Genomic DNA, 23,884 nt, shown 5'->3' with positions numbered 1-23,884 from the left:
TTCCCCAACCTCCCTACCTTCTTTCCTTTCCCTATCTTCTGCCCACTGCAAATTACACTCTTTCCTCACCTTCATAACACATGGTTTTCCCTCCACAATGTATGTAATCCAATCAACGTCAACTATCTTCAAAACTTGAAAGACATTGCATCATTATACTATAAAATTGAAACTACTATTAAGTTGCTGGATGTTTTTGAATTCAATGAGAGCTCCAGTTTGGTTTGTTTTTCATTGGAAATAAATTAAATTTCCAGGGACTGTTCTGTAGAAATAATTTTAATGATTCCTTTCTTTGTAGAGACAACTTCAGTGAGTTAATTTCAGCAAGTTAAAATTTTCAACCATCTTGTCTCCCAAAATAAATCCTTTGAATGACAGTTGTTTCTAGAAGTGTCTTTGATAATCAAGTGCTCTTCCTCCTTGAAGAGGAACCGACCTAATCTAAAATAATTTTTCCATCAATTATCTTTTAATTATAGGTGGATGGGAACATCAGCACCATATACTGTCAGAACCTTTGTCTACTGGCCAAGCTGTTCCTTGACCACAAGACCTTGTATTATGATGTTGAGCCCTTCCTCTTCTATGTGCTGACTCAGAACGACACCAAGGGCTGTCATCTTGTGGGCTACTTCTCCAAGGTGAGTCCCTGCTGTGTTTACTGGAAGCTAATAAACCGACAGTGCAAGACAACAGGTAATTGTCATAGGACATTGCAGCATAGTACTGGCCCTATGGCCCACCATGTTGTGCCGACCTTTTAACCTACTGTAAAATCAATGTAACCCTTCCCTCCCAAATGGCCTTCCATTTTTCTCATGATTACGTCACTTAATTTTCACAACATGTTTTTGATTCTAGTTATTGTCTTGATCCTTTCGGTAGAAGTTCTGGCATTGAGCTCCACAACTTTCTGAAACCAGTCCTGTGTTAGGTAATAACTTAGCTCATTTTGTCAGTTTGTTGCTGAACTCATTGTTCTGTGACCACCATTGTCATGTCCAAGGCAGTGGCAAGAGTTCTAGCTGATTCCAGTATTAGGCTTCCTGTATGTCTACGAAAGCCCACAACACTGGCCCCTTCAAATGTTTTTTAAGCTCATGCCTTGCCCCAGACCGGACATTAAAAAAAGCCATTGGAGATTTACTAGTTCCTACCTTGGGTGATGAGCTGTTTTATGATTTTTTAATCCCCTACCATTTTTAGAAAAAAGATTACACTTAGTTTCATTGACTTCTGCATCTCCAGTATCCTTTTCCAGTCCTCCTATCCCATTGTTCGGAATTCCATTTGGCTGGCCTTCTGCTCTGTTGTGGCTTCTGAGGCAGTCAGGTCAAAGTTATTCATTATCTCAACCTTGACTACTTGGGGTTACCTCTCTGCAGCTTCTGACACATTGTGAGTGACACCGTCTTTCTCCACTGATCCTTAGGAGGGCGAGACCTCTACAGCCAGGCTCATTACATCTCAACAAATCAAGTCAAGTTTATTGTCTTTTAACTATATATATGTATACTGCCAAACGAGACAATGTTTTCCCAAACCAGGGTGTAAAGCACAGTGGTACTCATTAACACACATGTAACACACAATAACTTAGAATGTAAGAATTAAATCTATAAATGAATTATGTATGGATAAACAAAGTAAAGTGCATAAATTAAATACTGTAGGGTTCGGTACAAATTATCTGGTGACATTCAAATGCGATGCAGCAAGAAGATGTTTCCCATCCTGACCGTTCTTGTTTTTAAGCATCGGGGTATCCTGCCTGATGGTAGAATGTCAAAGCGGATGCTGGATGGATGTGTGGGATCCTTGATAATACTAAGGGCCTGCGTACACAGTGCTCCTGATAAATGTCCCCAATTGGTGGTAGGGAGACCCTTATGACCCTCTCAGCCGCTCTCACAATTGTTTGTAGGGACTTCCAGTCCAGTGCATTGCTGTTCCTATACCATATGGAGTTGCAGCTTGTCAGGACACTCTCAATGGTGCTCCTGGAAAATTTAGTTATGATGGGGGTGGGGTGGAGAAGGGGAGCCTCACTTGCTCAATCTCTTCAGGAAGTGAAGGCATTGCTGTGCCTTCTTATTCAGGAAGCTGATATTGACGGGCCAGGTGAGGTCATCTGTGATATGAACTCCCAGGAACTTGGTGCACTTAATGCTTTCTACGGTTGCGACCTAACTTGTCAGCATTGTTGAGGAGATTTAAATTAGCATGGGGCATTGGAATGCTAAAGCTTAGCATGGATCCAGAAAGGGCAAAGCAGACCTGGGAATGCAAGGCCGAACAAACAAAAAATAGCAAAGTATGACAAAAATGGACCCAAACTGTGCTGAAGTGAATGGGGCAGATTGGTTGAAGGCACAAACAGAAGCTGATAAATTATTTTAGCTCTTATTGAAGCATGGCGGTAAAAAGACATGAGTTTAGAAAGCAATAGTATGACTAGGTAAGAATAGATGCTCATAGGAACCACAAAAAGTTGTGTATGATTAAAGATTAAAGAATCTGGATTAGCTTTATTTGTCACATATACATCAAAAGAATAGTGATATGCATCATTTGTGTAAAATCAAGTCAGCCAGGATTATGCTGAGCAAGCCCGCAAGTATTGTTGTGCTTTCGGCACCAGCATAGCTTGCTCACAACTCACTGACCCTAAAGGTACATCTTCAGAATATGAGAGGAAGCCTGACCACCTGAGCAAAACCCACGTTGTCACAGGGAGAATGTACAGACCCCTTACAGAGTTGGTGTTGTGTTAACCGCTGTGCTACCATACCATGGTGTTTGTTTTAAGAAGAAGGCAGTCTATCACTTTTAATGAGAAAGTGGACAAAATATTGGAATGGATTCATATAGTAGGATAGAAAGTATTAACACATTTAGGGTCTTCAGTAGTTATAAATCATCACACCCAGTTGAAATGAATCTATGCCAAGCTATTAAAGTAAGTAAGAGGAGAAAATTGAAGAGGTTCTTACTATTTTTAATCTTTACTGAGTATAGGAGTGTTTCCAGAGTATTAGAAGAATGTTATTCTTTTATTTAGAAAAAGAAGAAAGAATAATCAATTAACCTGCCATGTAGTTTAACTTCATTTTTGGGCACATTATTAAAGCTGTATAAAGCTAAATTTAGAAAGCCATAAATGAAGCCAGGGTACTAAAGGCCTGCTAATCTGATTGAATTTGTTGTAAAAGTAACAAGGAGAGTTCAACAAGAGTAATGTGTGATGTAGTCTACTTGGATTTTAGTGAGGCTGTTGACAGGGTTCCACACAGCAAATTATTATATAGGATGACAACCCTTGGGTCCCAGAGAATAGTAAATTGGATCCAGAACTGGCCCAGTGACAGGAAGCAAAGGAAACTTTTGTCACTGGGTGCTATTAGTATTGGGGATAAAACCCTTACTCTTTGAATTAGATATTAATAAGCTAGATTTCATTGCACAGGCATAAGGAAGTTTGCACATGTTACAAATTTGGCTTTGTTGTCCGCAGTGAGGAGGAAAGCTGTGGACTGTAATGAGATATAGATTGTATAATCAGTAGTTAGATGAGTGTCAAATAAAATTTAACCCTGAGAAGTGTGAGGTGATGTATTGTGTAAGTTGGAACATGACAGGACCATAAGACATAGGAGCAGAATTAGGAGGCCATTTGGCCCATTGAGTCTCCTCCACCTCCTCTTGTCTTCTCCCCATAACCTTTGGTACCCTTACTAATCAAGCACCTATCAACCTCTGTTTTAAATAGAGGTGGAGAGACTTGGTCTCCACAGCTGTCTGTGCCAATGAATTTCACAGATTCACCACCCTTTGGCTAAAGAATGGTGTTTGCTAAAGAATGGCCCCATGGTGTTTGACTCCATGACTATTGGAAATGTACTCCCATGCCCACTCTGTATTGGCCTTTCAGTATTTTATGGGTTTAAATGGGATATCCCCCTCTTTCTTCTAAACTCCAACAAATGCAGGCCCAGAGCTATCAAATGCTCCTCATGCTTCAACCCTCGGGACTATATAATATGGGAATATACACTCAGTGGCCACTTTATCAGGTACAGGATTTGAACCTAGTTTGGTCTTCTGCTGCTGTAGTCCATCCACTTCAAGGTTTGACATTCTGTAATGCATGGTTATTTGAGTTGCTGTGAGTTTGAACCAGTCTGACCATTCTCCTCTGACCTCTCTCACTAATGAGGTGCTTTCACCCACAGAACTGCTGTTCATTGTTTTTTTTTGTTTTTCATATAATTTTCTGTAAACACTAGAAATGCCCTGGGTGATTTAGTGGTTTCTGAGATACTCCAACTACCCTGTCTGGTGCCAGCAGCCATTCTGCAGTTAAAGTCACTTGGATCACATTTCTTCCCCATTCTCATGTTTGGTCTGGACAACCACTAAACCTCTTGACCATGTCTGCATGCCTTTATGCATGATTGTTGCCATAGGATTGGCTGATTAGATATTTGCATTAACAAACAGGTGTACAGAATACAGTGACCGCTGTGTGTATATAATAAACAGGAGATTACTGAGAGTGTAGGGAAACAGAAGAACTATCCACAAATCCTAAAAGATAGCAGGACATAATAATGAGTTGGTTAAAGATACATTACAGGATGCTTTTTGTTTTTTAGTCTACACAAAGAACATCAAAGCAGGGAAATTATGCAAGTTAGATCACAGCAGGATGCTCATTATTGCTGCCAGTTATTGCTGCTGTCCACAAGCCTTTGGGTGCACAGAACTACTTAGAAATCTACTGGGCCAAAACTAGAAATTGCACTCAGTAATTATTTTTAGAAAAGGAAATGTTTGTTTCTAATTTATGTAAACCCAGAAAGAACATTATTCCTGGAGCTGGAGAATTCTGTAATAAATTATCTGTACATATTGTTTTTATGGCAAAGATGTTACATTGTAAAATGCCACAAACCATTTGGAGGATAGTTGGGGGTAGAAAGCTGATAATTTTATGGCAAACTTTGAACTCATATCCAATAAAACTTGGGAATTAACCTGGGGTGTTAGTATCCGTTAATGTGCACTCTCTATATTTGTTTTTTTGCTAATGTTCTTTTTTTTTCCCCAATTACTTCTCCCTTCCATTTCAGGAGAAGCATTGCCAGCAGAAATACAATGTGTCCTGTATCATGATCCTTCCCCAGTACCAGAGGAAGGGATATGGAAGGTTTCTCATTGACTTCAGTAAGTGAATATTCTTGTAGCAAATTTATGAAAACCTTTTCTTTATAAAGAGCTGTGATCAAATCCTGAATAAGTGACAAGTGATATGTACCCCCCATGCATAAGGCAGTGTTTGAAGTATTGAATGTAGTTCCATTCTAAGCAATTGGAATAAATCTGAGCAACAGCCTTAAGTTCAATAACATATCCCAGAATACAGGTAGCTGACATTTGTTAGAGTTTTTGATTAGTGTCATTTTAAGGTTTTTAGGTTCCTACAAACCCAAAACCATATTAGACATTCGCTTTGTGGGAGAAGCCAGAGATTGATAGTAGATGGTTGTCTCTCTGACTGGTGGCCTGTGACTAGTGCAGTGCTGGGTCCATTGTTGTTTGTCATCCACATCAATGATCTGGATGATGGATGACGCCAAGATTTGGTGTGTAGTGGACAGCGAGGAAGACTATCAAAGCTTGCAGTAGGATCTGGACCAGCTGGACAAATGGGCTGAAAAATGGCAGATGGAATTTAATGCTGACAGGTGTGAGATATTGCACTTTGGGAGGACCAATCAGGGTAGGTCTTACACAGTGAGCAGCAGAGTACTGAGGAGTGTGGTAGAACAAAGAGATGTGGGAATATAGGTCCAGAGTTCATTAAAGGTGGCATTACAGGTAGGCAGGGTCACAAAGAAAGCTTGGTCTTCATTGATCAAAATATTATGAGATGTTATGTTGATGTTGTATAAGGCATTGGTAAGGCCTAATTTGGAGTGCTGTCTGCAGCTTTGGTCGCCGACCTACAGGAAAGATATAAATAAGATTGAAAGAGTCGGGATAATTTACAAGGATGTTGCTGGCACTGGAGGACTTGAGTTATAAGGAAAGATTGAATAGGCTAGAACTTCATTCCCTTGAACATAGAAGACCGAGGGGAGATTTGATAGAGGTATACAAAATTATGAGGGGTAAATACAAGCAGGCTTTTTCTACTCCGGTTGTGTGGGACTGCAACTAGAGGTCATGGGTTAAGTGTGAAAGGTTTAAGGGCAACATCAGGGGAACTTCTTCACTTACAAGGTGGTCAGAGTGTGGAATAAGCTGCCAGTGCAAGTGGTGGATGCAATTTTGATTTCAGCATTGAAGAGAAGCTTAGATGGCAGGGGAATGGAGGGCTATGGTCCTTGTGCAAGTTGAAGGGAGTAAGCAGTTTAAATGGTTTGTTATTGATCAGATGGGCCAAAGGGCCTGTCCCTGTGCTGTACTCTTCTATGACTATTCTTGAACTTGGAGCAATATGCACAATCATAATTAAATTCAGAAACATTTTATTTTATGCTTGAGTCTTGACCTTGTATGTTCTATCTTATATATGTTCTGTTTACTTGCATCATTCATAATATTAGAGCAGAATGAATGTTGGATACTAGATTACAATGACAGAACTTTGGTTTATCCAATAGGCTGGGGTTTTCAACTTTTTTTAATGCTATAGACAAATACAATTAAGCAAGGGGTCCGTGGACCCCAGGTTGGGGAACCCTGCTGTAGGTGATCAAGACCATTAGATTTAATTAAATTTTCTTCGAGTTGTAAGCAATTGCAGAAAATACACCACTTGTTAAGTTCAGTAATAGTCCTCACTTCTTAAACCATTTTGTATTTCCATGGATGCCTGCCTATGTCCAGCAAAATGTACCTAACCAATTCCCTCCAGAGACAAAAATTGTGTGAAAGTCCTCTTTTGAAATGTTTACCCTCTGCACAAGTACTGAGTGTAAGGCACATTCTTAATGCCATACCTTATGTGGAGATCCAGATGAAGCAGACCCTTAAAAATGGTGAAAAGGAAGAGTTGAATACACATGTGCCATGTGACAGGCTACATAAGCATGACTGAAAGCATAAATTGATTCTTCTGTCAACACACAAATGCACTGGAGGAACTCAACAGGTCAGGCAACATCTATGGATGTTTTGGATCAAGACCAGGAGTTACCAAGACCCCTTGCTTAATGGTGTTGGTCCATGGTATAAAAAAGGTTGGGAACCCCTGATCAAGACCCTTACAGATGGAATATTGATTGTCCATTTCCCTTCATAGATGCTGCCTAACCCTCTGTACTTTTCCACTGCCTTTGTTTGTTACTCCAGATTTCCAGCATCTGTTGTCTTTTGTGTCTCCATTTTTTTGCTGCCAGAGAATGATCTGGTTCAGCTGCACACTTTCTGACAAAGCATTGCAAAATCTCCTCTAAGGTTATGTGTAACAAGGTTATATGTTATCGGAGGACTGTTGCCCATGTGTGAACATCCAGTAAACGACCTTTGCCTAGAATAAAATCTTTACCTCAAACCTCACTGTACTGCAACACAGCTGTACAGGAAATGCAAATGGGACCTGATAAGATTACACACATAGATCTTAAACATGTTTAAACCCTTAGGATGATAGGAGAAGGTTGACTAATTTTCTTTACAACAATCAACTGCTGCCAGCAAAGAAACTCAGTGCAAAATCCAAGCTAGAATGAAGGAGCACCATCAAAACAATATAGAGATACCAAAAATATTTTTCCCCCAGACTATGATAAAACAGGACAAAAGTGACCTGAATTTATTTATCACTGAATTGAGCAATCAGGTTTCTCAGGGAATAAAGATGAAATGTAATCATTGGCTTCCGACAATTTCTGTGGAGTCTTCATCAAATTTCATCCAGTAAATGCTTTGGAAAGTTGGCATTTTATAAGTGGCATATGCTGTCTTGTAGTTGGAAAGTATGAGGGCAATTGTATATTGACATTGGTTTTCCTTCCACAGGTTGCTCTGTACTGGAAAGAGTGAGCCAAATTTTAACAATATTCACAAACAAGCCCACTTTCTAAGTCATTCAGAATGGAGTGCTTGTCTTGTGAAAGTGTTTTAACATGTTAGACTGCTGGTTGTGACAGTTTCACCATATCTCCAGACTGCAAAGCAGTTTGTAGTGTTAAAAAAAGGAAAAAATAAAGAAATAAATGAATACAATAGTGATTTTTCACAGACGAAAAAAAACACCTTTCCACATCTTCATTCATCTGTCTTCTGTTTTCCCACTCCTTGTTCAACCCTCTCTAGTTCGTAAATTACTTTTGTTGTTTTCTACCTTGTGCTGACTTTTCTCTGATCCGCTTCCACTTCTGTCTGCTACTGACAACACACACAAAATGCTGGAGGAACTCAACAGGCCAGGCAGCATCTATGGAAAAGAGTAAACAGTTGACGTTTCGGGCCAAGACCTGTCATCTGGAAGGGTCATCAGTCCTGATGAAGAGTCTCGGCCCGAAACGTTGACTGTTTGCTCTTTCTCCATAGATGCTGCCTAGCCTGCTGATTTCCTCCAGAATTTTATGTATGGATTTCTAGCATCTGCATGTTTTATCGTGTTTGTGTTACTACTACTACTACTGCGAAGTCCCTTCCAGGGATGCCTACCCTGAAGAAGTTTATATCTTCCCTTCGATGGGAGTTCAGTGAAACCTTCTCTTACTTTTCCTCCTCTGGGATCTCTGTTGCCCTTAGACTGTTTTGAGTCCTGATGAAAGGTCTCGGCCTGAAATGTGGACTGTTTACTCTTTTCCGTAGATGCTGCGTGGGCTGAGTTCCTCCAGCATTTTGTGTGCGTTGCTTGGATTTCTAGCATTGGCGGATTTTATTGTCTCTGTCTCCTGCTGTTTCTTTTCCTCTGCCTGATATCACTTTCCTCATCGTTGCAATTATTCCTCTACTCCCCGCATATGGTGACCACAGCTCACTCACTTTCCTCACACATCGCTCCTTACTCCTCCACCTGTCTGCTATTCATTCAGGAGCTAATACACCAGCCAGACCTATTATTTCAATTCCCTGTGTGTAGAACTTGCAGCTGAGACTGTTGGACAGTTAGTTCCCAGTTTTTTGCCAGGGCCATATTGTAAACCAGCTGTGGATAATGGATGTACTGTGTGTTAACTCATTGAATGCTTTATTTCTATTGTCTGTGGTTCATTTTGCAGCACCTAAGTCATAGCTGAATTCAGTTTATAAAGTCTGAGGCAGGACTGGCCTCTTCAATTCGCTGTAACTTTGTGGTCATTAAATAGCACATTTCCTCCCTTCCGTGGTGCAGAATCCCTTGTGTGCAAAATGCTGATGTATTAAGCTAGATTCTTTGAATGTCAATTTGGCTCAGCTTTTCTGCTCTTGTTTGAGGTCTGACAGTTGTTTTTGAAAACTGACTGATGTGAAACTTCTGTGTACTCAGGTTATTTGCTTTCGAAGCGGGAAGGCCAGGCTGGGTCCCCAGAGAAGCCTCTGTCTGACCTGGGCCGACTCTCTTACATGGCCTACTGGAAGAGTGTGATCTTGGAGTGCCTTCACCAATGCCATGACAAGCTACTTAGCATCAAGAAGCTCAGCAAACTAACAGGGATCTGCCCCCAGGACATCACCACAATCCTCCACCATCTAAAGATGTTACAGTTCCGCAGTGACCGGTACGTCAGTGCCCCGCTGCTCATCAGTGACTTTTCTTTCATTGATTTTTCTTGCTCCCCTTCTACAAAGTATACTGTGAGCAGTAAAACCAAGCAATTTTTGGCTTGTGGTGGATTAAATACTCAGTAGCCATTTCTAAAGTCTCCCTATCTGATCAAGCCTGTGGTTCTCAATCCTCTTATCTCCCTTGTAGTCCGGTTCCAATTTTGTTTAATGATGCACTTGCAGGGTGTCTTATGCTGGTTTTCAAAAGGTTGTAAATAAATAGAAGTTGTTATAGAGTCGTATTGTACAGAAACTGGCTGTTTGCCCCACAATATCTGTCAATGCATATACCAATCCTGCTTATCAGCACTTGGTCGATAGCCTTCTATGCCATCATTGAGTTGTACAGCATAGAGTTGGGCTCTTTGGACCACCGTGTCCATGCTGGCTTTTTGCCCATCTACTGTCTCTAAACTAGAATAAATTATTATTCTTCAGTCTTCTGGCAGGTCACTTGGGGTTAACAGAAGGATAATTCTCCAACAGTGTCACAGCAGTCTTTTCCCTTGCACCGAAAAACAGCCTAGGATAGATCACATCTGGCCCTGGAGATTTATTAACCCTCATATCTGATGACATCTCCTTAATACTGACTCCTTCCAGATTATCCACACATCTCTTTCTGAACTCACTATTCTTCATGCCTTTCTCCTTGGTGAATAATGTATTTATTTAGGACCTTGCGCACATCCCCTAACTCCGCACACAGATTAGCCCTTTGGTCTATTTGGAAACCTGTTCCATCCTCTGGCTTCTGAAATGCTGGCAGAATAGTACTAGGGGCAGCGCCATAGCGTAACAGTTAGCATTACATAATTACAGTGCCAGCAACCTGGGTTCAATCCCCGTTGTTGTACATTCTCCCCGTGGGATTCCTCCTGGTGCTCGGGTTTCCTCCCATATTCCAAAGACCTATGGGTTAGTAGGTTAATTGGTCACATGGGGGTGTAATTGGGTGGCATGTACTCATTGGGCCAAAAGGTTCTGTTGCTCTACTGTATTTCTAAATAATTAAAAAAAATAACGTCTTAGGATTTTCCTTATTCTTACTTGCCTAGGATATTCCTTCCGCCCTTTCTTCCTCCTTTAATTTGTCTACTGCACATTCTGTGCTCCTGCCATTTATTCCTTATTTTTTTCTGAATGAAATCCTCAAAATATTTTGTCAGTCAAGGTTCTCTTATCTTGCCCTGAACTCATATTAACTTTCTTTTAACCAACACCCTCTTACCAACTGTCATTTTATCTGCAAGCATCTGCTCCTAATCTACTTTCACTAGGTGCTATCTTATGCTTCTGCCCCCAATTCTAGACGTTAGTAAAAGGAACAGCCCTACCCCTTTCCCGTTACTGTTCCCAAAGTGTTTCCATACTGACACTTTCATCACCTTCCCAGTTTCAATTTCCTGCCCCATCCCTAGTAGTCATCATTACGTGACCTGTCGTATGACATAGGCAATCATGGTCTTTGACCATGACTGTTGGTAAAATTTTCTGCAGAAGTGGTTTGCCACTGCCTTTTTCTGAGCAGTGTCTTTACAAGGTGGGTGACTCCAACTGTTATCGGTACTCATCAGAGGTTGTCAGCCTGGCATCTGTGGTCACATAACCAGGACTTGTGATAGACTCACCAGCTGCTCGTACAGCCATCCGCCTCCTGCTCCCACGGTTTCATATGACCCTGATTGTCGGGGGTGGGGTTGCTAAGTAGGTGCTACACTTTGCCCAAGGGTGGCCTGCAGGCTAATGGAGAGAAGGAGCACCTTGCATCTCATCTGGTAGAGATGTATCCCCATCCCACCACTCAAATATCTAGTAGTACTGTCTCAGAAACTTTCTAAGATGCTCTTATCAAACTCCACCCCATCTAATCCTATTACATTAAGGCGATCTTAGTCACAGCATATACAGTAGAACAATACAGCGCTGTACAGACCTTTGGCCCATGATGCTGTGCTGACAATAAGAGATAAGAGTAGAATTAGGCCATTTGGCCCATAGAGTCTGTTCTGCCACTCTGTCATGATTGATCCTTTTTTTTCTTCTGCTGATCCCCACTCCCCAGCTTTCTCTCTGTAACATTTGATGCTGTGTCTAATCGAGAGCATGTCAATCTCTGCCTTAAAAACACCAAAAGACCTGGACTTCACTTCTGCATTTGGTAACAAATTCACCACCCTCTGGCGAAAATAATTTCTCCGCGTCCCTCTTTTAAATGGATGTCCCGCTATTCTGAGGCTGTGCCTTCTTGCCCTAGACTCTCCCCTCACCCCCCTTCATTGTCTAGGCCTTTCACCATTCGAAAAGTTACAATGAGGTCCCCCCCCCCATCCTTCTGAATTCCAGCGAGTACAGACCCAGAGCCATCATATGTTCCCTGTTTGATAACCCTTTCATTTCCAGAATCATCCTTGTAAACCTCCTCTGAACCCTCTCCAATGCCACCACATCTTTTCTTATATGAAGAGCCCCAAACTGTTCGCTGTTCGCAATACTGAAGGCGATTCCTCACCAGTGCCTTATAAAGCCGCAGCATCGCATCCCTGCTCTTATATTCTAGATCTCTTGAAATGAATGCTAACATTGCATTTGCCTTCTTCAGCACTGACTCAACCTGCAAGATAACCTTTAGGGTGTTCTGCACAAGGACTCCCAAGTTCCATTGCATCTCAGATTTTGGATTTTCTCCGTTTAGAAAATAGTGCGCACATTTATTTCTACTACCAAAGTGCATGACAATGCATTTTCCAATATTGTAATTCACTTCCAACTTTAACCTACTCCAGTTATTTTGGGAAAATTTAAATTCCCACTCTCAGAACCCGGTTGCTTTTACATTTTCAACAACTTGATTACATGTCTGTTCCTCTAATCCTCATTGACTATTGGCTAGTCTACAAAGTAATATAATTCTTTAATTAGACCATAAGACATGAGAGCAAAATTAGTCCATTTGGCTCATTGATTCCGCTCTGTCAGAGAGATGATTTGGTATGAGTATATCCTATCAGTTGAAACAGATAATGAGTTCAGGATATCCTCTGCCATTATGTCACCCCAAATCAGCAGTGCATCTCCCCTCTCCTTTTGCAATCCCCCTTATCAGGCTTGAAACTTGTATACCCTGAAATGCTCAATTTTATTTTTGATACAGTGCGAAATAGGCCCTTCTGGACCTTGGAGAGCATTCCGCCTGGCAATCCCCCAGTTCAACCTTAGCCTAATCTTGTAGCAATTTACAATGACCAGTGAACCGACTAATCAGTACGTCCTTGGACTGTGGGAAGAAACCGGAGCACCCGGAGGAAACCCACGGGTTCACGGGGAGAACGTGCAAACTCTTTACAGAGAGCAGCAGGAATTGAATCTGGGTTTCTGCTACAGTAAAGCATTGTGCTAACCCTCTGCACTAAGTTGCCAGTTCTACCCTTCTTTCAAGCATCTTTCCATAATTGTGTTTTTAAATACTTGTTTAGAAACTGTGTGCCTGGCTCCACCACCCACTCTAGCATGCTTTCCATATTCCTGTCATACTTTGGGTGGAAACTTTCCTCTTGGATCCTTCTGAACCTTTACACTTTCAAACTTATCCCCTCTAATTTTAAAATCCCTCTCTATTGGTGAAAAGTTACCTACTACCTACAATACATCTAATCCCCTTGTAATTTATAAACGTCAATTATGTCCTCCTTCAGCCTTCTTGTCAGAAGTAGAAATAAATAACAGCTAATGGCTTATATTTTTAGTAATTGAAGCAAATGTTGTTGGACTAAATAGCCAACACCGAAAAGCACAGTTACATACCTATACTCCTGCTGTTGTGGTCCTCTGGTGCGTTCTAAAATTCATTGTGCATCTGCTGTACAATACCCTTTGATGTGTTTCTTCTTAAATCGTTAAAGGTTTCTGGTCATCCGTCGAGAAAAACTGATCCAGGAGCACATGGCAAAGCTCAAAGCTAATCCACGTCAGATTGAAGTTGATCCTGAGAGCTTACGATGGACGCCTTTAATCTTTTCAAACACAGTAGTGTCAGAGGAAGAGGAGGATGAAGAGGAGGAAGAAGAGACTCCAGCATTAAAGGTAACTGTTCAAAGGACAAGTCAGTGTTCTTGTCAAGCAGTGGAAAAAGGCTCTCTGATTCTCTTTCTCATTGATGCATCAGACAGCTAATATATACCCTCTGAGCCAAGCTTTACCAGATATAGAACTAGCACCATAATTGTTAGAGAGTTAACTGTGACTTATTTATTTACTTACTTGCTGCCCGTTATGCCACTGGTGTTTAGGGCAGCAATGAAGGTCTTCCATCTCTGGTGGTGTTCAGGACTTCCCTCATCATGTCAGTAGCTTCCTCTCGGTTTTGACTACTGTCAGTCATGCAAGTCTTAGGTGGAGACTCAGGAATACCGTTGTACTCAGATTTAGAAGGCTTCTCTATTGCTGTTTCCGTAACTATTTTGTTTTTACCAGTCAGGGTTGTTAGCCCTGAGCTGAACCCCCGAACCTGGAGAACTAGTGGACCACTCTTAGTCTGGCCTCAAATCTTTGATCTGTTTGGTATGGGTGACCCTACCAAGAGCCAAAGCTTAAAGCCCTGACTCTGGCCAACATAGCCCTCCACGTCATTGAGGCATGCAGGTTTCTAAACCACGACAAGCTTGTGGTCCTCTTGGAGGACTTGGTTATTTAATTGCACATTAAATAAGCAGATGTTGTACCTGACTCTACATTTACTAGTTATCATCCTAAACTTTAATCCACTTAATTTGGCCTCAGTTATCACACAGTTGTGCTTGTCCTAAATTAAATATATTGCAATACAGAACCATAATACTCCAATAATTTCCTCCGAATCTAGCAAAAATAGGGTTTGATCTTATCCCCTCTGCATGTGTAAGTGCGCTGCATTGTCATCAGGTGGCAGCAGACGCAATGATATTTTACATGGACCTCACTTGTGTGGGAATTGAATGTAAATGTAACACGATTGAATTTGTAATTTGTAAAGGATGGGTCAAATATTCTCTTGTCCAAGCAGATTTATCATAATGTTGAGTACATTTTAATGGATTTGACCTACTGACACTTTTCAAGGCATCACTGGAAAATTAAAATTACTTTGTTCTGTAACCAAGTTCTATTCAGAATCTACAGCACAGAAACAGGCCCTTTAGATGATCTATTCCATGCTGAACAATTGTTCTGCCTAATACCAATGCAGGGCATTGATATTATAAAGCATGCAGCAAAGGTGGAATTTCATCTGAACTCATTAAGCACAGTAAATCTCCTCTGTGTCTCGCCTCCCCAACCACCAAAACTTTTACTGAAAAAGTGGCTCTCTCCCAAGAGATGTGCAGACATCATTGTGTTCCAAAAAAAACAAGGGTGATCAAGGAGACAGCAACATTTTAGCATCAGTCAAGAAACCTTTGCCAGAGTGAGTTTAGAGGTTTGCCTTTGGCTGACAGTGTAATATGTTGCTTCAGAGTGTGTTAGACATGATGTTTTTCTAATTTAATCTCCAAGAAACACGAACGGCTTTGGTAAGTTCTCCAGTTATGCTGAGCTTTTGTGGATCTTACCAGAGTATTGAACATTTTGAGTACAGTTGGTTCCTGTCAAATCTTTGGCTGTTCCATCAGAATCAGGTTTACTATTACTGATATTTCATGAAATTTGCTATTTTGTGGCAACAGTACAGTGCATGAAAAAAAATTACTGTAAGTTACAAAATAAATAGTGCAAAAGACAAATAACGAGGTAGTATTCATGGGTTCAGGGATCATTCAGGAATTTGATGGTGCCGAGAAGGAAGCTGTAATTTAAACATTGAAGGTGGGTGTAGATGCCCCTGTACTTACTCCCCAATGGTAATAACAAATAAAGGGAATATCCTGAGGATCTTTAATGATGGGTGCAACCTTCTTGAAGCACTGCTTCTTGATGTGGCTCAGAAGGGTAGGGAGCGGATTAGGCAGCAGTAATAGAGGACTCTGTAGTTAGGGGGTCAGACAGGTGATGCTGTGGGCGCAGAAAAGAAACACGGATGCTAGTTTGCCTCCCTGGTGCCATGGTCCGGGATGTTTCTGATCACATCCATGATATCCTGTGAGAAGGTGAACAGCCAGAGGTTGTGGTACATATAGGTAAGAAAAGGGAGGAGGTCCTGAAAACAGACTACAGGGAGTTAGGAAGGAAGTTGAGAAGTAGGACCTCAAAAGTAGTGATTTTGGGATTACTGTATGCGCCGCGCGACAGTGAGTATAGGAATAGAGTGAGGTGGAGGATAAATGCGTGGCTGAGGGATTGGAGCAGGGGGCAGGGATTCAGATTTCTGGATCATTGGGACCTCTTGGGGCAGGCATGACCTGTACAAAAAGGACAGGCTGCACTTGAATCCGAGGGGGACCAATATCTTGGCAGGGAGGTTTGCTAAGGCTATTGGGGAGAGTTTAAACTAGAATTGCTGGGGGGTGGGAACTGAACTGAAGAGACTGAGGAAGGGATGGTTGGCTCACAAATAGAGAAAGCTTGGAGACGGTGCGAGAGGGTGGATCGCTCAGACTGATGGTTTGAGATGTGTATTTTAATGCAAGAAGCATCATGAACAAAGTGGATGAGCTTAGAGTATGTATCAATACTTGGGGCTACAGTATTGTGGCCATTGCAGAGACTTGAATGGCTTAGGGGCAGGAATGGTTACTTAGAGTGCTAGGCTTTAGATGTTTCAGAAAGTACAGGGAGGGAAGCAAAAGAGGTGAGGGTGTGGCACTGCTGATCAGAGATAATGTCATGGCTGCAGAAAAGGAGGAAATCATGGAGGGGTTGTCTACGGAGTCTGTGTGGGTGGAAGTTAGAAACAGGAAGGAGTCAATAACTCTACTGGGTGTTCTTTTATAGACCACCCAATTGTAACAGGGACATCGAGGAGCAGATAGGGAGACAGATTCTGGAAAGGTGTGATAATAACAGGGTTGTTGTGGGAGATCTTGATTTCCCAAATATTGATTGGCATGTCCATAGAGCAGGGGGTTTAGATGGGGTGGATTTTGTTAGGTGTGTCCAGGAAGATTTCCTAACACAATATGTAGATAAGCCTACAAGAGGAGAGACTGTACTTGACCTGGTATTGGGAAGTGAACCTGGTCAGGTGTCATATCTCTCAGTGGGAGAGCATTTTGGACCTAGTGATCATAATTTTATCTCCTTTACCATAGCATTGGAGGGGGATAGGAGCAGACAAGTTAGGAAAGTGTTTAATTGGAGTAAGGGGAAATATGAAGCTATCAGGCAGTAACTTGAAAGCAAAACTGGGAACAGATGTTCTCAGGAAATGTATGACAGAAATGTGGCAAAAGTTCAGGGGATATTTGCGTGGCATTCTGCATAGATATGTTCCAGTGAGACAGGGAATGGATGGTAGGGTACAGGAACCGTGGTGTACAAAGGCTGTTGAAAATCTAGTCAAAGAAAAGCTTACCAAAAGTTCAAAAAACTAGGTAGTGATAGAGATCTAGAAGATTATAAAGCTAGCAGGAAGTAGTTTAAGAATGAAACTAGGAGAGCCGGAAAGGGCCATAAGAAGGCCTTGGCGAGCAGGATTAAAGAAAACCCCAAGGCATTCTACAAATACGTGAAGAGCAAAAGGATAAGACGAGAGAGAATGGGACCAATCAAGTGTGACAGTGAAACAGTGTGTATCGAACCGGAGGAGATAGCTGAGGTACTTAATGAATGCTTTGCTTCAGTATTCACTACAGAAAAGGATTTTGGCAATCATAGGGATGATTTGCAGTGGATTGAAAAGCTTGACCATATAGACATTTAAAAAAAGGATGTCTTGGAGCTTTTAGAAAGCATAAGGTTGTATAAGTCTCCGGGACTGGATGAGATGTACCCCAGGCTACAGTGGGAGGTGAGGGAGGAGATTGCTGAGCCTCTGGCAATGATCAATGGGGATGATGGAGGTTCCGGAGGATTGGAGGGTTGCAGATGTTATTCCGTTCTTCAAGAAAGGGAGTAGAGATAGAAATAGAAATTAATAGACCAGTGAGTCTTACTTCAGTGGTTGGTAAGTTGATGGAAAAGATCCTGAGAGGCAGGATTTATGAACATTTGGAGAGGCATAAAATGATTAGAAATAGTCCGCATGGCTTTGTCAAAGGGAGGTTGTGCCTTATGAGCCTGGCTGAATTTTTTGAGGATGCGACTAAACACGTTGATGAAGGTAGAGCAATAGATGTAGTATATATGGATTTCAGCAAGGCATTTGATAAGGTACCCCATGCAAGGCTTATTGAGAAAGTTAGGAGGCATGAGATCCAAAGGGATCTTGCTTTGTGGATCCAGAATTGGCTTGCCCACAGAAGGCAAAAAATGGTTGTAGACAGGTTATTTTCTGCATGGAGGTCGGTGACCAGTGGTGTGCCTCAGGGATCTGTTCTGGGACATTTTCTCTTCCTGATTTTTACAAATGACCTGGATGAGAAAGTGGAGGGATGGGTTAGTAAATTTGTTGATGGCACAAAGGTTGGGGGTGTTGTGGATAGAGTGGAGGGCTATCAGAGGTTACAGCAGGACATCGATAGGATGCAAAACTGGTCTGAGAAGTGGCAGATGGAGTTCAACCCAGATAAGTGTGAGGTGGTTCATTTTGGTAGATAAAATATGAAGGCAGAATATAGAATTAATGATTACACTCTTGGCAGTGTGGAGGATCAGAGGGATCTTGGGGTCCGAGTCCATAGGACGCTCAAAACTGCTACACAGGTTGACTCTGTGGTTACGAAGGCATACGGTGCATTGGCCTTCATCAACTGTGAGATTGAGTTTAAGAGCCGAGAGGTAATGTTACAGCAATATAGGACCCTGGTCAGACCCCACTTGGAGTAATGTGCTCAGTTCTGGTCACCTCACTATAGGAAGGATGTGGAAACCATTGAAAGGTTGCAGAGGAGATTTACAAGGATGTTCCCTGGATTGGGGAGCATGCCTTACGAGAATAGGTTGAGTGAACTTGGCCTTTTCTGCTTGGAGTGGCGGAGGGTGAGAGGTGACTTGATAAAGGTGTATAAGACGATGAGAGGCATTGATTGTGTGGATAGTCAGAGGCTTTTACCCACGGCTGAACTGGCTATCACAAGAGCACAGTTTTAAGGTGCTTGGAAGTAGGTACCGAGGAGATGTCGGGTAAGTTTTTTTACTCAGAGAGTGGTGAGTGCATGGAATGGGTTGCTGGCGATGGTGGTGGAGGCGGATACGATAGGATCTTTTAAGAAACTCCTGGATAGGTAAGTGGAGCTCAGAAAAATAGAGGGCTATGGGTAACCCTAGTTAATTTCTAAAGTAAGTTCATGTTTGGCACAGCATTGTGGGCCAAAGGCCTGTATTGTGCTGTAGTTTTTCTGTGTTTCTGTGATGTCTTCGATGACAAGGAGTGTTGCGCCTGTGATGGAGATAGTGAGTCTACAACCCTCGGCAGCCCTTTGTGAGTCTGTGATACAGCCAGTCAGAATGCTCTCGACCATACATCGGCAGAAATTTGCAAGAGTGGTGACTTTATTAAGGATGAGGTTTAAGAGTACTTGGTAAAATAGGCCAAAGTCAGCATGGTTTCCTTAAGGGGAAACCTTGCCTGACAAAGCTGTTGAAATTCTTGGAGGCAGTAACAGGCAGGATAGACGAAGGAGAGTCAGTGGATGTTGTTTACTTGGATTTTCAAAAGCCCTTTGACAGGCTGATGCACATGAGACTGCTCAAGAAGAACCCATGGTATTACAGGAAAGATACCAGCATGGATTGCAGATTGGCTCATTGGCAGGAGACGAATAAGAGGGTGTTTTCTGGTGGGCTGCCAGTGACTAGTAATGTTCTGCCAGTTGGTGTTAGGACCGTTCTTTTCACATTACATGTCAATGATTTGAATGACAGAATCGATGTCTTTCTGGCTAAGTTTGCAGATGATACAAAAATAGGTGGAGGGGCAGGTTGTGTTGAGGAAGCAGGGAGTTTGCAGAAGGATTTAGACAGATTAGGAGAATGGGCAAAGAAGTGGCAGATGGATCACAATGTAGGGAAGTGTATGGTCATGCACCTTGATAAAGGGAATAAAGACATAGACTATGTGCTGAATGCTGAGAAAATTCAAAACCCAAGCAGTACAAAAAGACTTGTGCAGGATTCCCTAAAGGTTAATGTGCAGGTTGAATCAGTTTTAAGAAAGACAAATGTAATGGTAACATTCATTTTAAGAGGATTAGAACACTGAAGCTATATAAGGCATTGGTCAGTCTGCACTTGGGATATTGTGAACAGTTTTGAGTACCTCATCTAAGAAAGGATGTGCTGGCATTGGAGAGGACTGAGAGGAGGTTTATGAGAATGATCCCAGGAATGAGGGGCTTAATGTATGAGGAGCATTTGATGGCTCTGGGCCTGTACTTACTCAAGTTTATTAGAATGGGGGAGGGGCAGAGGGATCTCATTGAACCCTATGAAATATTGAAAGATTTAGATAGAGCGGATGTGGAAAGGTGCTTTCCTATAGTGAGAGTGTCTGGGACCAGAGGATGCTGCCCCTTTAGAGCAGACATAAGGAGTAATTTCTTTAACCAGATGTTGGTGAATCTATGGAATTCATTGCCACCTCTAGCTGTGGAGGCCAAATCATTGGGTATATATAAAGCTGAGGTTGAAAGATTCTTGATTAGTAAGGGTATCAAAGGTTATGGAGGGGTATGGTAAGGCAGGAGAATGGGGTTGTTTTATGGTTTACCAAATCTCAAACTCCAAATGAAGTACAGCTGCTGGCATTTTTTTTTGTGATTGAATCTGTGTCAGGCCCAGGACAGATCCTCTTGAGATGTTGACACCCAGGAACCTCAGGCTGATTACCTTTTCCACCACTGACCCCCTCAATGAGAACTGATGTTTGTTCTCCCGACTTCCCCTTCCTCAAGTCCACAATCAATTCCTTGCTTTTGCTGAGGTAGAGTGCAAAGTTCAAAATAAATTTATTATCAGAGTACATACAGGTCAACAGATGCAACCCTGAGATTAATTTTCTTGCAGGTATACTCTATAAAAATCCCTGATGGGAGTTATATGCAGACCCCCAAACAGTAGGAACGATATGGTGTAGAAATTACAACAGGAGATAGAAAATGCATTCCAAAGTGCAATGTTAAAATAATCATGGGGATTTTAATGTGCAAGTAGATTGGGAAAATCAGGTTGGTGCTGGATTTCAAGAGTGGGAATTTCTGGAATGCCTATGAGATGGCTTTTTAGAGCAGCTTGTGGTTGAGCTCATTAGGGGATCAGCTATTCTGGATTGGGTGTTGTGCAATGAAACAGAATTGATCAGAGAGCTTAAGGTAAATGAACTCTTGGGGGCAAGTGATCATAATATGATTGGATTCACCCTGAAGTTTGAGGAGGAGAAGTTAAGGTCAGTATTACAGTGGAGTAAAGGGAATTACAGAGGCATGAGAGAGAAGTTGGCCAGAATTGATTGAAAAATAACACTGGCGTGGATGACAGCAGAACAGCAATGGCTGGAATTTCTGGAAGCAATTCAGAAGGCACAAGTTATATACATCCCAAAAAGGAAGAAACATTCTAAAGCAAGATGACACAACTGTGGCTAACAAGAGAAGTCAAAGCAAACTTAAAAACCAAAGAGAGGGCATATAATAGAGCAAAATTTTTAAAAAAACCAACAGAAAGCAATTTAAAAAGTCATTAAGAAGGTAAAGATGGAATATGAAAGTAAGCCAGCCAGTAATAATAAGGAGGATGTCTAAAGTTTCGTCAGATACATTAAGTGTAAAAGAGAAGTGAGAGTGGATATCAGATCACTGGAAAGCAATGCTGGAGAGGTAGTAATAGGGGACAAGGAAATGGCAGATGAACTGAATAAGTATTTTGCATCAGTTTTCACTGTGGAAGACACTAGCAGTGTGATGGAAGTTCCGGGTGTAAGGGGTCATGAAGTGTGTTGAAGTTACCATTACTAGGGAGAAGTGAAAGGCCAGAAGGTAGGTACTGTAAGTCATCTGGACCAGATGGTGTACACCCCAGGGTTCTGAACAAGGTAGCTGAAGAGATTGTGCAGGCACTAGTAATAATCTTACAAGAATCACTCGATTCTGGAATGGTTCCCGAAGACTGGAAAATTGCAAGTGTCACTTCACTCTTCAAGAAGGGAGAGAGCAGAAGAAAGAAAATTACAGGTCGGTTGGTCTGACTTCAGTGGTTGGGAAGATGCTGGAGTGGATGTGGTTTCAGGGTACTTTGAGGCCCATTATAAAATAGTCTTTAGTCCCTTGGATTCCTCAAGGGAAAATCTTGCTTGGCAAATCTGTTGGAATTCTTCGAAGAAATAATAAGTGGGATAGACAAAGGGGAATCGGTTGATGTATATTTGGATTTTGACAAGGTGCCACACATGAGGCTGCTTGACAGGCTGCAAGCTTATGGTATTACAGGAAAGATTCTAGCATGGGTAACCAATGGTTGATTTGCAGGAGATAAAGAGTGGAAATAAAGGGAGCCTTTTCTGGTTGGCTGCCAGTGACTTGTGGTGTTCCACAGAGGTCTGTGTTGAGACCGATTATTTTTACGCCACGTATCAGTGATTTGGATGATCAGATTGATGGCTTTTTTGCGAAGTTTGCATACAATACGAAGATAAGCGGAGGGCATGTAGTTTTGAGGAAGTAGAGAGGCTACAGAAGGACTTTGACATATTAGGAGAATGAGCAAAGAAGTGGCATATGGAATACACTGTTGGGAAGTGTATAACCATGCACTTTTGTAGAGAAAGTAAAAGGGAAGGCTGTTTTCTAAATGGAGAGAAAATACAAAAAATTGAGATGCAAAGGGTCTTGGGAGGCAAATGCAGAGTTAGCATTCATTTCAAGGGGACTAGAATATAAAAGCAAGAATGTAATGTTGAGACTTTATAAAGCACTGGTGAGGCCTCATTTGGAGTATCGTGAGCAGTTTTGGGCCCCTTAGAAAGGATCTGCTGAAACTGGAGAGGGTTCAAAGAAGGTTCACAGAAATGATTTCAGGATTGAACAGCTAATCATATGAAGACCATCTAATGGCTCTGGGACTGAATTCACTAGAATTCAGAAGAATGCGGGGTGACCTCAGTGAAACTTGTTGAATGGTGAAAGGCTTTGATAGAGTGGATGTGGAAAAGATGTTTCCTATGCTGGGAGAGTCTTAAGACCAGAGGCCACAGTGTCAGAATAGAGGGTTGTCCTTTTAGAATGGAGATGCAGAATTTCTTTAGCCAGAGAGTGGTGAATCTGTGGAATTCATTGCCACATGCAGCTGGAGGCCAAGTCATTACGTCTAAGGCAGAGGTTGATAGATTCTTCATTGGTCAAGAATGAAGGGATATGGGAGAAAGGCAGGAGATTGAGGCTGAGGGAAAAAAATGGATCAGCCATGATAAAATGGCAGAGCAGAATTGATGGGCCAAATGGCCTAATTCTGCTCCTATATCATATGGTTTTATAAATCCAATAACCATAATAGAATCAATGAAAGACTGCACCAACAGTGTGGACAACCATTATGAAAAAGAAAACAAACTATATAAATACAAAAAGAAAGAAGGAAAGAATAAATGAATAAACACAAACAAACAATGAGAACATGAGATGAAGGGTCCTTGAAAGTTCATCCATTGGTTGTGGAAGCAGTTCAGTCATGGGGCAAATGAAGTTATCCTCTCTGATTCAGGGCCCTGATGGTTGAGGGGTAATAACTATTCCTGAACCTGGTGATGTGAGTCCTGAGGCTCCTGCATCACCTTCCTGATGGCAACAGCGAGAAAAGAACATATCCTGGGTGGTTTGGGTCCCTGATGGAGGGTGGTGCTTTTCTGTGACAACGCTTCATGTGGATCTGCTCAATGGTGGGGAGGGCTTTACCCGTGATGGATTGGGCCATATTCACTACGTACTTTTTGTAGAATTTTCCATTCATTGCTGTTTCCATACCAAGCTGTGATGCTGTAGTCAATATACTCTCCACCACACATCGGTGGAAATTTATCAAAGTTTTGCTGTCATACTGAATCTTCACAAAC

The 23,884-nt window shown here is 41.8% G+C and overlaps 1 protein-coding gene across 2 annotated transcripts in view; it reads left to right on the top strand.

Annotated features, from left to right (window-relative positions):
• LOC140735108 (histone acetyltransferase KAT6A-like) overlaps window positions 1–23,884 on the top strand; it is a 189,855-nt gene that overhangs the window by 146,489 nt on the left and 19,482 nt on the right. For both annotated transcript variants that reach the window (XM_073059905.1, XM_073059913.1), the window contains 4 exons: window positions 483–644; window positions 5,136–5,229; window positions 9,494–9,725; window positions 13,674–13,854. In XM_073059905.1, the coding sequence (XP_072916006.1) occupies window positions 483–644; window positions 5,136–5,229; window positions 9,494–9,725; window positions 13,674–13,854 (669 nt within the window). The remainder of the gene's footprint in view (window positions 1–482; window positions 645–5,135; window positions 5,230–9,493; window positions 9,726–13,673; window positions 13,855–23,884) is intronic.

This window comes from Hemitrygon akajei, chromosome 1 (genome assembly GCF_048418815.1).
Source record: "Hemitrygon akajei chromosome 1, sHemAka1.3, whole genome shotgun sequence".
NCBI classification, from domain to species: Eukaryota; Metazoa; Chordata; class Chondrichthyes; order Myliobatiformes; family Dasyatidae; genus Hemitrygon; species Hemitrygon akajei.
This window is presented reverse-complemented; position numbering and strand designations above follow the sequence as displayed.